Genomic DNA, 18,602 nt, shown 5'->3' with positions numbered 1-18,602 from the left:
ATTTTTTCGTATTGTGGCACGCTTCTTCCAAACGAGCAATATATGCTTTTTGGTGATTGAGCTTTTCAAATTTAGGTTACAACAGTAGAGGATATCCTCAATAAACTTAAGTTTCTGTGCTCTAGCGACTTATCTCCGTTTTTATAACATTAGCGGCGAAGAAGGTTGAAACTAATGTCACTAATCTTTGAAACGTCCCTTCGGCAGTATCATTCATACCTTATGAAGACAATTTTTCTACAAGTTTACTCCTCTGTATTTAATTTCGCTTAATTTTGAGCACACCAAAAATCAAGTTGCGCACTAAAAGAAACTTAACCTACTACAACATCTTTACTTTTACAAGCATATTCCACTTGAAAAATATTTGTTACATACACCAAGTTTTACAATACAATACTTCACAACTTCAACCGACTGCTTAACCTGACAGCTCACCTAAGTATAACAACTCAATTTAAATAAATATATAAGCACTTACGTTTCATTTTTCAGTACAGATATTGATTTATATTATGTAACAAGTAAGTTACGTATTTAGTCTTCTAAAAACTATCACATATGTTGATGTATACAAAAGCAAATCGTTCACCCTGTTTGAAACATCAAGCATTAAAGTAAAGAAAAGAGTCTTACACTTCCATGGGAATTATTTCACAATACTATACCACAACTAGTATGTTGTGGCCATCACATAACTTTCTTCTATATTTTTCTTTTTTTTTCTGATCTCTCCCCATGCTTGACGAGGAAGCAATATTCCCATCAAAAACAAAATTACACATGCAAAAACTTGAAGACCATCCCAATGTCTGAATTATTGCAAAAGCAAAGCAAAGAGCGAAAATTGAAAGTTATTTTAAAAGCCTTGTTTGAATTAATTACAAATATTTTATTTGTTAACAAACATAAGATGGCAACAGTTAAAATTTTTTAAAACATTGAGATAATATTTCCGATCATTTCCATTGAGAAGGAATAGATGGAGAGAGTGCAACCCTACTATCCTGATACGGCAACAGTACGGGAGCAATTTCGACTTGACCGTAACCGCTGAAGAAGTTTTCATTAGCTGCAGCCATGCATGATAACAACCTTTAACTGTAGAAGGGAAAAATTAGATTTATAGTAATGGTGCAGTATTCTAGCATTGTAAACTGTGAGGAAAAAGCCACACCAGGAGGTCCAGTAACTTTTCCCTAGCATGTACGAATGTTTTTTACTTCTGAATAAAGAAAAAATAACATTTATATGCATTCAACGTGTACATATTCCACAGTTGCCTCTAATTTTTAAATTTTTGTACTTATTTTATCTATAAAAGTTATAAAACATTGTATATCTTGAGTGCAAATAACATTTTAGTTCCATAAAAACACTTTTTACTTAACTAGTAATTATTTTAATGGCTCTTAAGCATTTTGTGTACATTTGCTTTGTTGGCGAGTATCTTCTCGCCAAGCTCCTGTGAACAGCAGATGCGCAAGAATAAAGATTTGCCATTTTTTAACACGCTTTTATTAGCTTCACCTGTATGTATGTATGTATGTATGTATGTATGTATCTTGTAACGGAATCTTGCAGCTCAAATTTCGCCCACTTCCTGCGATCGGATTCTTTTGAAATTTGGCACGTGACCTCAGACCCGATGACAATGCAATATTCTATAATCAAATTAATTAATTAACTCTTTTAATTGTTAGCTTCCTCCAATTATAATCAATATTTTGGCATAAATTCAACAATGTGAAAAGGGAAAAATTAAAAAAATACATTAAAAAATACTCGCAAAAATTATTTAAAAATATCTACGAAAACCTTTAATTTTTCTGCATCAGGCAAAATTTGTTCCAATATTCCAAGGTAATTAGAACATGAAATATAATTGTTTTTAACCAATTTCATGCCAAAATTTAGGTGAGCCTTCAATTGGAAATTCATTGCTGATCAGACCATTGTTGAACAAAACTGTTATTCAAATGCATCTCAAATTTTCAAAGTAATATAAATATGATTCCCGCAAACATACATCAATGACTCACAGTAGCTTTCCATCGGGGTGCCCTTGTCTTAATTCGCACTCGTTTTATGAATAATTTCGTCAATTAAGTCCCAACTAAGACTTTTACGAAAAGAAGTAATTGCAATTTTGCCTGATAATTCTCCAACATAAGACTAAAAAACAGAAAAATAAAATAATAGTTTAAAAACTAAAAAAAACACGCTTTCGTAGCAAAATAAACTAAAAAGTGAAAAATAATCTTTGGATGATAGTAGTTGACCAATCACTTAATTTTAATGTAATACTAAAAAGCGTGGGGGGCTTCTTATCAGTTGTCTTGAATTTCTTCAATTTGTTGTCCAAGCAAAATATAAATAGACAGCACCCCACGCTTTTTTGTATTACATTAAAATTAAGTGATTGGTCAACTACTATCATCCAAAGATTATTTTTCACTTTTTAGTTTATTTTGCTACGAAAGCGTGTTTTTTTTTAGTTTTTAAACTATTATTTTATTATGTTTCAATTTAAATACTAGTATGCCTGCGTATGAAATCATTTCAAAACATTGATTACAATACATATGAATCCATAAGTTTTCTGTCAATAACAGAACACTTTAAACTATTTGTACATGCCCGTCATTTCAGGAAATGAACATCAAAATAAATGAAAAATGCAGTTACATTATATCTTAAAATCCGGAAAGAAGTGGGGAGAGGGAGTTTTAATGATAGGTCTGTATTTGTATCCGTTAATTATTTATTATTTATTATTATGCGGTAAAGGAGTTGGAGCCAGAGTTGCTCTGATTTGTAGCCCCGACTTCATAATAAGCGCCGTCGCGTCGTTTATTATTTAATGCCAAAAGAGCGATTGCGTGCCAAAACGCGACAACTTCCCAGCCAAACAAGTCACCTGACCTGGGAAACATTGGGTCCCAAGCTTATATCACTGAGACATTTGCTATGGCTCCCTCCATTAGTATTCCTTCTCAATGATCATTTCCATACAATTAAAATCACGAGAAATACGCAGACGACAATCTATTACGATTTATCTTTCTTATTGTTGCATTAATAAAGCTATTTTTATTCGCAAAAAAAAAAAAAAAAAATTAAAAAAAAAAATTGAATTTTGACATCTTGAATTCAAATTATATTTTTCGCAATCACGAGTGTGTGTATGTAGGCGTGTGTGTTTGTGGTGGGTTGTATGTGTGTTTGTGTGTGGGGGGGTATGTGTGTTTGTGTGTAGGCGGTATGTGTATGTGTCTGTGTGCTGGCATAAGTGTGTGGGTAGTTGTGTATATGAATGTGTGTGTGGGGGGGGGTATGTGTATGTGTGTGTAGGCATATGTGTTTGTGTCTGTGTTCAGGCATGAATGTGTGGATAGTTGTGTGTATGTGTATGTATGTGTAGGTGTCTGTATATATGCGTGTGTGTGTATGTGTGTGTAGATGTGTGTGTTTGTGTGTGTGTATGTGTGCGTGTGTGTAGTTGTGTATGTATGTGCGTGTGTGTAGTTGTGTATGTATGCGCGTGTGTGTAGGACATGGATGCAACCTGGAGACGGCTTTCGCTATAGGAGCAGCATCGTGAGGAGCCGGTCGACGGTGATGGTGCGGCGGGTGCTAGTGGGAAAATAAAATGATAGCAAGCCAAAAACCGTCAAATAAAAGCAACAAGCAATCGTGATTGTTCAAAAAAAAAAGAAAGAAAAAAATAAATTTAAAAAAAATTATATTAATTTGAATTTTTGGCATCTTAAATTCAAGTTATGTTTTTCGCAATCACGAGCGTGTGTATGCGCGTGTGTGTTTGTGTAGGCGCATGTGTGTGTTTGTGGGTGCGTGTGTAAGTGTATGTATGCATGTGTGTGAGTGAGTGTTGTGTACGCGCGTGTGCTTGTAGGCGTTCGTTTGTGTGTGTATGTAGGCATGTGTGTTTGTGTCTGTGTGCAGGCATGAGTGTGTGTATGTGTGTGTGTAGGACATGGACGCCTCCGACCAGGAGAAACCGATAGCTCAGGACCGGGGGACAGCCGCGCCTGGAGGACGGCGGGCGGTGGTGCTGAAGAGGCCCTGGTCCAAGCAGAAAAAGGAACCGGAACATCAAGGACGGTCAAGTGAGAACAATAAGCAATCGTGATTGCTCAAAAAAAATCAACACCTCTTGTAGCGATTGGCGTCAAAATTGAGCCAAAGCCTGTTTACATATGGATTCACAAAAATTCCAAATTTCAACCAGAACGTAGCATTACTTCTTGAGATAGGGCACTCACAATGGAAAAAAAGAACGGGTTATTGCGCTATCCCCTTTTTAGCTGTTGACACTAAAATAAAATCAGCTCTTATACCCACTAAGGGCTACTTGCCGATAAATTTTTCTTTCATTCCGTTCATTATTTTTTGAGATACAGCAGTCACAATTGACGACAAAAAACGTTCTATAGCTCAACCCCCGTTTGATTTATTGACACCAAAATTGAATCAGCACCTGTTCCTATTAATGGCAACATATGGACCAAATTTTGTTTGATTCCGTCAGTTACTTCCTGAGGAATAGCAAGCACACGTAACTCAAAAAACGTCCCATTGCTCCACCCCCCTTGGAGGAATTCGCGCCAAAAACCAATGGGCACAAGTTCACATAGGGGCACATATGTGTACCAAATTTCGTTTGATTTCATGTGGTAGTTTTTGCTGTAGAGCGGCCACAAAAAACTGGTCACACACAGACGTGACACACACACACACACACACACACACACACACACACACATACACACACACACACACACAGACATTTTCCAAAAATAGTCGAAATGGACTCAGCACACCTCAAAACGTTCAAATCCGTCAAAATTCGAAATTCGAAAATTTGCACGAATCCAATACTTTCTTCTATATATTAGATATAGAAGAAAGTAAAAATTAGTGAAAGAATTTGCAAGTTTTTCTGAAGTTAGAATTTTTGAAGACAAGATCTGGTTAAAAATCGAAATTTTTTTTTTTTTTTCGCAAAGCAAAATTTTCTTTTACCTCGAAGTTGAACAAAATAGACGGATCTGTATATTGGTAAGTATAAGACAGCACTCCAGGTTTCACTAACTTGACCGAGTATGTCAAAGTCGCTGCACAGGGACCTCCGCGAGAGGAAATGAAGGATTTCTGTGACTTCCAACCATATCTAGAATGAAAGAGTTTTGTTGTTAAACATGTTTAAGCGTCAACAAAGAAAAATGAGTTACAGAAATCGTAGAGATAACTGGTAATAGCAAAAACAGATCTAAGACAAATGCTTCACAAAAGCTTTGTGATAAATAGAAATCTAGATTTCTCATGTATGGTAAGCAGGGGTGCCCCCTAGGGGGGGGGTCATAGCGCAGACAGCGCCATTGAAATTTTTAGAGGGGAGTTTTGACGGGTATTTTATCTTTCGGGAGGGCTCTTGCTTTTGGGGGGTCTCCACGATATTGAGGGGGGTGCGGCTTTGCCCTTAGGGGGGCGGCACCCCTGTGGTAAGTAATTATTTTAGTAAAAATAGTTATTCTATCAACTCCATAAAAGTAAGTATGATTGTTTCTGAGATGATGCAATTCGTGAGGAAACTTTAATTTATATACTAATGTTTCTTTTATATTAGTGGGGTTTTTTTTTTTTTTTTTTCGTTTATGAACAAGTCTTGACTGTTACCATATTGGCAAAGCAACAACAGATTACTCACCAACCGTTAGAACTGCGAAACTTCTTACAACTGAATGAACTTCAGTATTATTTGACTTCTACTGATAGCGGAGTAGCTCCTTAACAACTGCAAAATGTACCACAAATGAACGTCAATAGCATTCAACTTCTACTGACAGCGGAATAACTCCTAAACAACTGCAAAATGTATCACAAAGGAATGAAAGAAACGTTCTAGTTCTACTGACAGAGGAATAACCCCTTGACAACTATGCGAAATATGTTACAAATGAATGAACATCAGTATCATTCGATTTCTACTGACAGCGGAGTAGCTTCTTAATAACTGGATCGCATTAACGAATGAATTATGTCAGTATATTGTCAAAAATTGAATTGAATTATGTCAGTATTTTGTTAAACGAATGAACTATGTCAGTAATGAAACGATGCCATACTGACGACGGAATAGCTCCCTGGCAACTGCGAAATGAAGTACAAATACAGTGGTGGTAAAAAAAAAATTGCATCACCCGCACCGCAAAGGAGAGGAATATCATCCCAACTGCATTCAACACACAGTCAAGCATCCCGTATCCCAGAAGATTTGGGGATGGATTTCTGATCAAGGAGTTGGTGGGCTTCACTTTGTGCAAGGAACAGTAAACGCTCAGGTGTATGTTGGCATTTTGGAGGAGAAATTGCTTCCTAATATCTGGGATCACTTTACTTCAGTTCCAAACTTCATTTTCCTGGATGATTCTGCTCCGTGGCCATAAGGCAAAACTGGCAAGTAACAATTTAAATCTTTTATCCTGCCGTTAGACTTAAATTGACAGGGGGTTAAGTAATTTTTTTCTCTAAACTCACACGCAGGTTCAGAGATGGAAAAATGAGCATGGGGTCAGCAGTTTGCCTTGGCCCGGAAACAGCCCCGATCTACGTAAACAATGATCGGATTCCTGCTGTTAAATGTTTGTTTCAGTTTTGCAGAATTTCACATACATTCATCATTAATCAGTCGACCAAAACTTCTCACATAATCCCATTGTTGTGAAAATGCGAGGGTGATGCAATTATTTTACCAGCACTGTAAATGAAAGAATCATTTGACTTCTACTGACAGCGGAATAGGTCTTTTACAACCACAGTAACTGTAACTCCTATAAGAAAAGGTAGATACTAGAAAAAAATTTAGGCCTTGACATGGAAAGAAGAGTAAGTCAAAAAACGTTTTCTTCTTGTTTGCTTCTTCCTAATAGCACATGCATTTTGTGTCTTGAAATCTATGAAAATTATATACTGGCTGAATTCAACCTTACTTATGAAACATTTTTAGAGTATTTTTTCCATCAACAAACAATTTATGGAAGGATTGTTTTGAATATTTTTATATCTCTTAAAAAATTCGGAATTTTTGACTTATTTTCTTTCCCGTGTCAAAGCTTTAGTTATGCTATATTTATGAAGAAGGTGCGATTTTTCAAAAGATTTACAGTTACGAATCTAGTTACAGAAATCCAGATAAATAAACTTCATTTTGTTGTTCTTAAAACCGTAGAAAATTCCAGAACGATCGGAATGTATCATCTATATATATTTGTCTGTATGTCAGCCATGAACTCAAAAACTACCCGGCAGATTTGGCTGAAACTTTCACCGTTTGTTATTTTTGGTACTGGGAATGTTTATAGACCAGTTCGGAAAAAATCCGATCGATAGTTCCTTTTTTATTTCAATTTAAGTCACAATCCATTGGATAAATACGAATAAAATTATCGGCTGCAGAAATTAATTCGCGTGAAAGATCTCATTGATAAGAAGTTAGCTGTTGCCATTTTTCTTGAGTTTGAACAAATAAGTTCTTTCTTTATTGTTTTATGGCTTTTCATGCAACGGTGGGATTTAAAACTTTTTCTATTTGATATTTTCAGCCATTGATTGATCTTGCAAACTGCGTGAGTACAAAATTTGAGTATAGTCACGGCTTCACTTGATACCTGGACCGATTATTATGAAAATTGCTATATATATGTATTTTTCCACGGAGAAGGTGCATAATATGCTCATTGAAGCCACTCGCCACCAGGTGGCACTGCAGAGTAGCAACTTCTGCCCCGTTCAACCGATTGTCATGAAAATCAGTATATTGATGTATTTTTTCGTTGGCGTAGTAACACGCGTCGGGTACAGCTAGTGCGTTAATGAAAATCTCTACATAGTATAAAATAAAGTCCCCAAAAAGCGTCTGTGTGTTTGAACTCGCAAAACTCGAGAACTACCCGGCCGATTGCGCTGAAATTTTCACAGTTCCTTTAAGTCCTGAAAAGGCTTGCAGACCAGTTCGAATAAAATTCGATGAATAGTTCTTTTTTTTATTCCAATTTACGTCCAATTTTCATTTAAATTCTCAAATATGGGGGTGAAAAATTACATGCACATATTAATATTACATATCGTTAGAAAGGGTAGAATTTTCCGCGTTCTACGCAATTTGTTTCAATGCTCTAACTTCATTACGGTGGAAGTTATTTGCGTTTTTGGCTAGAATTATTTCAGGCTTAGCTGAAATTTAGGCACTACTTTCTCCATTAAATAAATCAATAAAAAGGGAAGGAATTGTCCCAGAGCTTTCTTTTTGACGCCATTGGAAAAAGCGACTTTTTTTACTTCAGATCTAACTCGACCTATGGTCGAAAAAATAAGCTTTTATCTCGAAAGGAAAAAAAGTTACAAGCCTTTTTACATCAAGTTTAAGAAATTTCGATTCCATTCAAATTCTGAACAATTTTCTTTCGCATTTTAATTCCTTAAACTTATTTCATTTTGTGTTTCCATGGTTACGCATTTTAAACCGTCTCTGGATTTAATTTCTTAAAAGTATTTAATATATGTCGTCATTGTTTGGAAGAGAAATCATGATGTTTTTTTTTATTTATTTTTTACGCTGACTGTTGAATATATGTCACTTGACGCAATTTTTATTTTCAAGGTAGACCGGGCAAAGCCGGGCAACGCAGCTAGTTTAATATATAAGATTAAGCTCATATGAAAAGAATTTGGAATCTGATAAATAGGAATTTTTTCATAACCTAAATTTGAAAACATAGAAATCGATCACAAAAGAGCAAAATTATTTCATGGGTGTAATCGTTTTTCGGTCTGTAATGAGCAAACATTTCTTCGCTTTTATAAATTTTCCATTACTTAAATAATTTATTTTAAAAAATTGAAAACTGCATTTTATGTTCGTGAAAGCTCATTTGATCGTAAATAGCATTTAGTACCAGGTGAGCACCGAGAAAAGGCCGATTAGGGGTTAAACCACCTCTTTTGGTTTTATGCCATGTTGACAATCCTAGTACGTATTTTAATTAGGTACATGTAGAAATCGTAAAATTCCAACCCCCACAATAAGAAAGTTCTGGTATGTTGTGACCTCCTCCCCCGGTCACAAAACATTCTGGCTGCTCCCCAGTGTGTAAGTCCTCTTCTTTAGTTCAGACAATTATTTTAGTCAAGCACGAATTTGTTGAAAACAAAGTTTAGATTTTTTACTTTTATTTTCTGACAGTGCTCATTATATACTTCAAATACATTTGCCTAGATATATCATAAATAATTAGTAACTACGTCGAATTTTATTAATTACTAGCTGCGTGCCCGGCGTTGCAAGGGCTACTTAAAAAATGAAAGAGATGTCCAACTGATGTTTTTGTATTACTCTGACATCAGTTTCTAAAGCGCTAAGTAGTAAATAAATAAGCGTAATGCAAGGTTTGCAAAACACCAGTAGAGCATATTTTTGTCAAAAATCTCTTTAACGTTAATCATAGTTATCAATGATACAAGTTATGAGCATTTTCAATTAGCACAAAGGATGAAAATATATGCATTATCAACTATAATCTGTGCTCACGTTAAAATGAATTACATCTGATAGACTATACCTGAACTATTTATGTACAATTACAATCAGCTTTTTACATAGAATGACACATACTTTTTGGTTGATTACGTGAAACTAAAGCACCAAGACTAAATAACTACCAATAAGCATTAATTCAATACCAAGTCATCAGATTCCAATTTAGCTTTAGTTAAAATTATTAAAAACAATCTTTTTTGTTCAACTCTGTTTCACAAAGAAATCCAAACAATCTTAATTTAACATGTTCTTTTAACGATATAAACTGTATTTTAAAAATAGAAACAGGAAGGAAAAAGAGAGTTACTACAATTCGAAAATTCACCCATGTGACGGGAAAAAGTCCAACAAAATAAACATAATTAGTCGCACATCCTAAGTGTACCAAAATACAATCAATAAACATAGCTAAAGAAACAACTTTCATATGCTGAAAAGAGTTAAGAACGTTGAATGTAAAAAATAAAAAAAAGGACAGACGATAAAATAAAGGCTATGTCTGAAAAGGGCAACCAATTTTAAACTAATTTAAAATGAAATTCTAGATGGAAACGTTGTTTTAAGATTTGGACAGCAGCCAAAAAAATCTCTTTTAAAACAATTATTAGAATTTTACTTGCTCACACATATGCAAAATGGCAACAGGAAAAAAATAAAAATTCCTGAATAACGTTATGTTAATTAACGTTTTAATTAATATCTTCGCTAATTAAAGTCGCACAATTACGAGATTGGTCCTATTGTTTTCTTTGGAAAATTTCGGTAAAACGAATTGATCGGTATCTCGTTTGACTCTCGATTCGCAGCGATTCTCGAGAAGACCGATCTTCAGACAGACAGACAGACGGACGGACGCGAACAGATTTTAATATTATATATATATATAGTGGATGGATACTCACTCGGAACAGTTGGCACCAGCTTCCGTAACATAATTATGTAGCAATCGAAAGCTGCTCTCGAAGGACTCGAGATTGACATGAAATCCGAGGGGCAATCGGTCCCAGGAATCGAACTTGACGCCACCACCCAAGGAATAAGTTCCTGGAGGACATGACACACACTCTAGGGTGGAACGATTGAAATAAGTACCCGCATCACATGATATTCCTGAAAAAAAGAAAATACACTTTCATTAACTTTTTTTTTTTTTTTTTCGGGTTTGATAAGGCAGTAGATATATGGTTCTCGGGGAAATAAGAGCGGGAGATGAGAAGACAGATTGTAGTAAAAGAGAAAAGTGGTTGAAACCTAAAATGGTGTTACGAGTAATAAGATAGAAAATACAATTTCAGTCAGAGATATAGCTAGGGATTTTTTTCAAAGAGTGAAAACTCTACTTGACATTTTTTGAGGAGTTAAATATACGAAATCAGCAAACCGGTAAAGATAATAATAATAATAGTTGATTGCAGGCAGGGAAAGATGAGTAATAAATATCTCTGATTACTATAAGGTCAGTGCATCTATAGTGGATATACTCGTACGTACACCAGAAGTGGATAACATCTTGAAAACATAAGTTGTTGTTGTTGTGTGCCAGCTAGGCTGGCAATTTGGGGTGCGCTGCTTCACTTTTCCAACTGTACCGTAATTTGGTGTGAAGTCTAACTTCCACAGTACACATATGTCAGAGGGACCCGTTTATAGGCAACCATTCACAGCATAACAACACATTCACACGAAGAAAGGACAAGAGAGAGAAAGTACATCCATGCTCGAGCCGGGATTTGAACCCGGGACCACCTCATCGCAGTCAGACTTCTCTGACCACTAGACAAGGCAGGCGGCTCAAAAAATTAGTAAATCAATCAAATTAATAATGAGCCTTTTTCCCTAGCTTAGTAGATCCTCCCCCCAAAAAGGGGATGATTCTTAGGGGTCACCTAGCTTGAGATAAGGTCTTTCTATCGAAATTGCAAGCAAGTGAGATGATTGGCTCTTACTTGCAATTCTGCCTTAACTTTGGCCATGGTTGTAATAATGCTTGTGGAGCTTTCTTGGTAAATGAGGAAGGCGCCAAGCTATTATTTAATACTAACTTAACTAAACTCAAGTTTAAGTTATTTCATACTCACTTACTTCAAAGAAAACTCAAGTTAAGTTACAACTTCAGTTTTCTCTGAAGGTTCCAGAAACATGACAGCCTTTAACCGGATATATATCTGTTTCACTTAGAAAAATTCAAGGATAATTTCAGGAACATTACAGACACTCTTAGCGGAAAAGGTTCTTTTATTTTACAAGATATGTTAAACTGGAAGGAATTGGGCACATTAGCTGCCCATTATTTTCCCAGGAACGTTTCTGAATTATTTTTACAGTGATTGATAGTATGAATAAATATTCCTTGAATGTAAACTGCAGACTAATGTTAGTACTTACGGCAATCGTTGACTCTGGTCGGGGGGTTGGGAGCTCCTCCCACACAAGTCAGGGGCTTAGGCACCGAGACACGCCACCTTCCGCCACTTTCATCACATTCTGTGAATTCATAGTGGTAGTCACGCTGCAAAGAAATGAGGTAGAGTTAATGCAATTATCGATTCAAACCAGCATCACCAAGTAAAAACAAAGACAACGATGATAAAAAAGCAAAAAATGTCTTTAAACGAGCTGATGTGTGCATCACATGACTTCTTTTTACTCTAATTAAATGTCATTTCCCCATTATTGGCAATTTTAATGTGGTTCAATAGTTTACTCTCTAAATATCACCAACAGTGGCCAAATTGAAACCGGATATTAAAAAAAAAGATCGCCAAATTTGTCGACAAAACTTGGCGACCAAAAGACTGGCGATATATCGCCAAGTGTCCGCCAAATTGTAAGACCACTTGAGTTTACATCGAAATTAACAATGATTTCCCCCCCAAAAGGGGCAAAAGACCCCTTCAGAAACATCCGAATTCAACCAAAAGGGGAGGTGCACAACTAGACTCCCCCCCCCCAGGAGTCTACGTACTTATGGGTGAAAAGGCATCGGATGAAAAATCCCAAAAGCACGTAAAAATTTAACAAATACCTTTAAACGAAAAAGATAACAATACAACATTAGTGGGCCCAAATTTGCAAGTAGCAGCAGACCGTGTTTAGGGGTTATAATTAATCCCTTTTGCAAAGCAGAAGAAGTGAGCTACGATGAAAAGTTGTTTGGCTTCTGTCAGATATCTTTTCACCCCTAAGCTCAATTCTTTTTGCTTTAAAAAAAAGGGTTCCTTTAACACCGAAACACGTGTCTGCAGTTACCTGCAAATTTGTGCACACTGTTCCTTTCCTAAAAACACATGCTTTTTCTTTTCTTTTTTTTTTTAATTTTTCGCCACAATAACAGTGTCTAAAATGTGACCCGCAGCACAGTTACATTAGGTTCCCAGTCACCTGACGGTTATTAAAAGTCACTGTTAAGTCATGAACAGGTTGCAGCAACTTACAAATGTCAGTGTGTAGCGACGTCACAGGTCTGAAGTTGCAGGACCGTTTTCGCAACGTCATAAAGTGACCATTTACAAATAATTAATTGTTTTAGTGACGTCACAAGAAATATGTCGCAAATGTGTCACAGCGTGACTCCTGTGAGACGTTAAAATTATGTCACTTTATGACTGTGACCGTTTTGATTCGAACGGACGTCCCTGTAACTTTGACGTAACATATTGTATTATGAGGGACCGCGTTTTTAAGTTCTTTATATTTTGACTTTTTAAGACAAAAGAATTTATTTCTGAAGTATAACTGAGTTAACAAAGCCGGCTGTTCTCCAAGTAATGATTCAACACAAAAAATTCGATATAAAAGATATATAATTTCAAATTTTGTGGATTGTTATACACGTCTGAATACATCAGTGGTATGATTTAAGCTTTATCATAAACATAATTGAAATGGGAAAATATATCATTTTGGGGTGGAAAAACAGGATTTAGTGCATTTTCAGTTTAATGGTTTCTTTCTAAATTATTTTTTTTTCCTGTAGTACATTTTCATTAACTACTAATCGGATTTAGATATGTAGCAAGCGATCTTTGCACTCCTTCGTAAAAATCAAATTTATGCATACTGAGGAGGTATTTCATTGTTTTCTTTCTTTTTTTTTTTTGTCAAAATTTACCTTTTTGATATCAGATATGCATATAATAAGAAAATTTATGCACACTTAATAAAGTCTAAACTTGTTTACATGCGCAATATAATTATAAATATGAATGATTTGATGTTTCCTACAAAAATAAATGCGTGATATGTGTTACTTCAAATAATATTTTCACAATTTTTTCCCTCTTAAGACAAGAAAAAATCAAAAATGAACATGATGAGATAAAGGTTGAAGGTTTTTGAAATTTAATGAAGCTGTTTTGGTTGGCAGTTTTTCGCTGCAAGTAATGAAAAGATAACAGTTCTGAGCTCGTTTTTAGAGTGAAGCAATTTCTTTGACTGGTCGAAACTTTAATAAAAGCATAAGAAGTTCTACATGAACTTCTTCACTAGTATAGAAATCTTTGAAAAGAAACGTTTCCACCTAAAATTCAAGGAGTTTCTCTCTTTCTCTCTCTCATTTTGAAACATTCAAAAAATTTAGAACATTCAATGTTGGAGCATATTGTTTTAGAAAGTGTACTTAAAAAAGTATAATTTAAGTCTATGCATTTCGGATATTGTGTGTCCTGAATGTCTTGACTGCTCGAAACTTAATAAAAGCATTGTACTTTTTGTATTTTTTTTCCCCGAGGGTTTTTTTTTTTTTTTTTTTCAAGTCATTTCCAAAAATAAAAAAAATTTTCTCCTTTTGGAAATTTTCAAAAAAATTATAATTTTCAATGATTAAATATATTGCTTCGGAAAATTCTTTTTTAAAAATAGTTTAAAGCCTATAAATTTCGGATATTTATTATTCTTGACTGTCTTATCAAAACAAAGACCAGTTCTTATCTTTTATTGAAAATTATTAATGGGGTTGTTTCCTTCAGTCAAAAGTAGTGCTTTTTGTCACTGAAATCAATAAACTAAGCAAAAAAAAATAACATGGACCCATAAAATACTTTCATTTTCCCAACAGTTATTTTTTAATTAATTTTTTAAACCGTCCGATTTTTCAAACAAGGCGTGGTCTTGGTGACGTCACAAATGATGCTCTTTGGCGCATCTTTCTACTGCGTTTTCACGTTATGATAATCAAGAAGCGAATTAAAATTGCGCTCTACGCTTGCTATCAACCATATTGTTGCCAATACACGTGAGTAAAGATGCGAATTAAATATTTTGCTCTGTGAATGGCAACGCTGAATGGCATTTCATCATTTGTGATGTCATCGGATTTCATTTTAAACAATGAAAGCGCACCGATTTAAGTTTTTTTTTTTTTTTTTAAATATTAAACTTAAACAAATTATTTAAAAAATGGTCAGATCCTATGTTTTTAAGCATGTTCTTTCAAAAAAAATATTTTTTTAAAATTTTGGAAACGACCCCACTATCAGCGTTTTTTCTTCAGCAAGGAGAAATTATCCAAAAAAATGTACTCAAAACAAAAATAAAACTTCCAAGAAAACGATAAATTCATCGTCAGCAGAGCTCAATCGAAGCCAAGCAACTTGCTGGTAGCCTACGAGCAAATGATACACTCAGCGAAAAATCAACATCACTTACTTCAATACTCAAAAGGGAGCGCCGCTCCTCCCCTCCAAATGCTTCAACCACCCCTCACTATGTATCAGCCATGCTAGAAAACCACTTGGTCACAAACTAATAAATCGATTTCCATGCACAACCCCGCCAACTCTCAATGGGCAAGGCCTCCGTGAAATGTCGCCAAGCTGGCTGACTCGCGCCAAGAAATAGGATCTCAGCGCGCCGGAGGAAGCTGAGAGAGAGAACTTCCGTTCTTCCCTTCGAGGGAGGGAAGAAGTCAGGAACGGAAACCGCCAACTAAAGGTCCTGCTTCCTGTAAAGTTTTTAGAAGCGATAGTCTCTGCCCTGGTGACCTTTGGTAGGGCTGGGGTTACCTGTGGGCCTGCTTTCTTCGCAGGTGAGGATGCAGGAAGGGGGGGGGGGATCGGGGACTTGTTCCTGTGAATTTTCTAAATTTAAACCAAAAAGATTCAGTTTTTCAATCACATACAAAATCGAAAAAAAAAGTTGTGTCTCAAAAAATACTATTTCAAGCTCCTTGAAGGGAAGACATTGTTAATAATACTGGCGACAAATAACTTTTACTTTTCACATTGTTTACAAGCTTCACTACTTATCAATGCTATACACAAGAGCTATCAGCATTTACTTTCTATTGATGAATATAAAGTATCAGGATTGGTGATACCCGTTAAAACCAAAACCCTAGGGGGGGGGGGGCTTTCCCTCACCTCCCATCTTCTCATTGCACCCCTGACCGAATGGATCCAATTACCATTGATGCAATTAACTGCAATGTATTCTATTTATATCCATTACTAATTATCTTAATTACCAGCGAGATACACCCAGTAGCTTAAAACCAACGGTTCAAGAGCTTATGTTTTGGACCCTTGATTTTGAGCTATATTGCCAGTCTGGCATACGATATCTACGTATAATTTTTATAAACCCCACTCAATAGATAAGGGGGTTGTTTTCTTCAGTCAAAAGCAGTACTTTTTGTCACTGAAATTGATAGGATAAGCAAAAAAAAAAAAAACATGGACTCAGAAAATACTTTCATTTTCCCAACAGTTATTTTTTTAATCATTTTTTTTAATGTCCGATTCTTCAAACAAAGCGTGATCTTTATCACGTCACAAATGATGCTCTTTGGCGCATCTTTCTATCGCGTTTCCACGTTATGATAATCAAGCAGCGAATTAAAATTGCGCTCTACGCTTGATATCAACCCTATCGTTGCCAATACACGTGAGTAAAGATACGAATTAAATATTTTAGACCGTGAATGGCAACATTGAATGGCATTTCATCATTTGTGATGTCACCTGCAGAAGCGTTAAACGATAAAAGAGCACCGATTTAAGTAATTTTTTAAAATATTAAACTTAAAGAAATTATTTAAAAAATGGTCAGATTCTATGTTTTTAAGCATGCTCTTTCAGAAAAAAATACTTTTAAAATTTTGGAAACGACCCCATTTTGGTTACTCTACTGGGTTAACCGAAGATTAATAACTCATATGTGAAAATACTCCCTCAGGTAAACATGAGTGGGGGGGGGGTAAGAAGAAATTTAAGAATGATTTTGACTACATTTTCGTCTATGCGTGGAAGATGCGAAATTGATAACCACTAGTAATTTCGATAACAAATAACAACTTGTAAAATTTACGAACGTTGGTAACAATATGATCTATGAGTTTATAAACTGACGTTGCTTTTTCTTTTTCTTTTACAGAAGTTACGTTTACTGAGTTGACTACGTGGTTTATATAAATGGCTTACGCTGAATTTTGCAAGAAATAATTTATACGAAAATAATTAATAATATTGTTATGATTTCATTGCACAGTAAAAACTAAAAGCTTGTGATACATATTGTGACGCTGTGAAGTCATATTTCTTAAAATAGTTGAGTTGCACAAACTCCCTTTTAAATTACATATTCTTTTCATGTATTATTTATAGTAAAAATAATGGCCATTATTTAATTACTATAAAATCGCCCGTCAAGGTATAACGGGTGAAAATTGTTTCTACATTTGAACGAAGCCATTGCCCGTTTGGTGATATTTTGATAGTTGAAATTTTAGCCTTAACTTCAATGGATTAACCCTAAACTCAAGCAGATAGCGTTCATTGTTCACGACTTTTTCGTTTCTTCATTCCCCTGAAATGACAGTCTTACCAGTAAAACAGTTAAGTTACCGGATCGAGTTCAGCCTTGTCATAATAAAGCCTTTCCCTGCATGTTAAACATTACCAAAAAATAATATCAAATTATCATGCCGTGGCGCGAGTTGCATTGCTGATGACGTCATTAGCGTTAATCCATCAGTGAATTCGCTATTATATATATGAACATTCCTCTTCTCTCTCTCTCTCTCTCTGTTTTTCTTTTAGTTTGCTCTTTTTTTCGAAAAAAAAAAAGAAAAAGGACCCTTATTCGAGTTTTATCGAATCATTTACTTAAGAAACATTTAGTTTGGGAAGCAGCGTTAATGCTATATATACGTATTAGCACAAGTAATGTATCACCCTTGTAGTTAAGTTTCTGGATCAACAGTCAAATAGAACCCCCCTCCCTTCAGCCCACTGGTCACTTGTGGCACGTTTTAAGAAGAATCGGTGTGGAGGTCAAGAGCAATTCAAACCTAAGATCATGGTCTAAGATTTAAACGGCCAATCCCATGTTTGAAATCCTTTCCAGGTTCTTCAAACGGGAGATAACCTTAAATGGCACCAATGGAAAACAAAAGAATATTTGTGGAACGTGCGCTAAGGATGTGAGTCAGACGATCATCGCCAACTGTTTACTGTTTACTAGCATTCGAATTCAAAACAATGATCGCCGCTTTGCTTTCGGATTCATACAAAGTTGTGTTTGCCCTAGGCACGATTCATTCGTCTTTGCCGAAAATAAATGTGGATCGGAATATTTGTAATACTTATAATCAGAAATATTGCTAGAGATTTCATTCAAAGCGAGAAAACACTCCTTGACATTTATTAGAGACGTGAAATTTATTTCAAAGAAGTGTAATATACGAGAACAGTGAAGAACATAGGGAAAAATTGGTATAGTTGATACACAGTTTACATTTTGATTTTTCTCATTTTCGTAATTAGTTAGGCGTGCCGGCTGGTGTCCTAAAATGTTCAACGAGGACCACCAAAATGACCCCCCCCCCCCCAACGTCACGAGTATTCAGAAGGATGCTCGCCCCTGATTGTTGGTTTTTTAGTGTTTTAGAGCAAAGTTTATTCTTAATGCTATGAGTAAATCGCGACCAATTATGAACCTAAACCATTGGCAATAATATATGACATAAGCAGAAAATTTTCATCAT

General features: G+C 35.4%; 1 protein-coding gene across 1 annotated transcript in view; it reads right to left on the bottom strand.

Annotated features, from left to right (window-relative positions):
- Nucleotides 1-18,602, bottom strand: part of LOC129234232 (endosome/lysosome-associated apoptosis and autophagy regulator family member 2-like) — a 93,596-nt gene that overhangs the window by 45,611 nt on the left and 29,383 nt on the right. Inside the window, exons 2-4 of the mRNA XM_054868166.1 lie at nucleotides 12,005-12,128; nucleotides 10,522-10,729; nucleotides 5,047-5,194 (exon numbers count right to left, since the gene is read on the bottom strand). Coding sequence (XP_054724141.1) covers nucleotides 5,047-5,194; nucleotides 10,522-10,729; nucleotides 12,005-12,128 — 480 coding nt within the window. The remainder of the gene's footprint in view (nucleotides 1-5,046; nucleotides 5,195-10,521; nucleotides 10,730-12,004; nucleotides 12,129-18,602) is intronic.

This window comes from Uloborus diversus, chromosome 1 (assembly GCF_026930045.1).
Source record: "Uloborus diversus isolate 005 chromosome 1, Udiv.v.3.1, whole genome shotgun sequence".
In the NCBI taxonomy this organism is placed as follows: Eukaryota; Metazoa; Arthropoda; class Arachnida; order Araneae; family Uloboridae; genus Uloborus; species Uloborus diversus.
The sequence above is the reverse complement of the archived record's forward strand: the minus strand, read 5'-3'. Positions and strand labels throughout refer to the sequence as shown.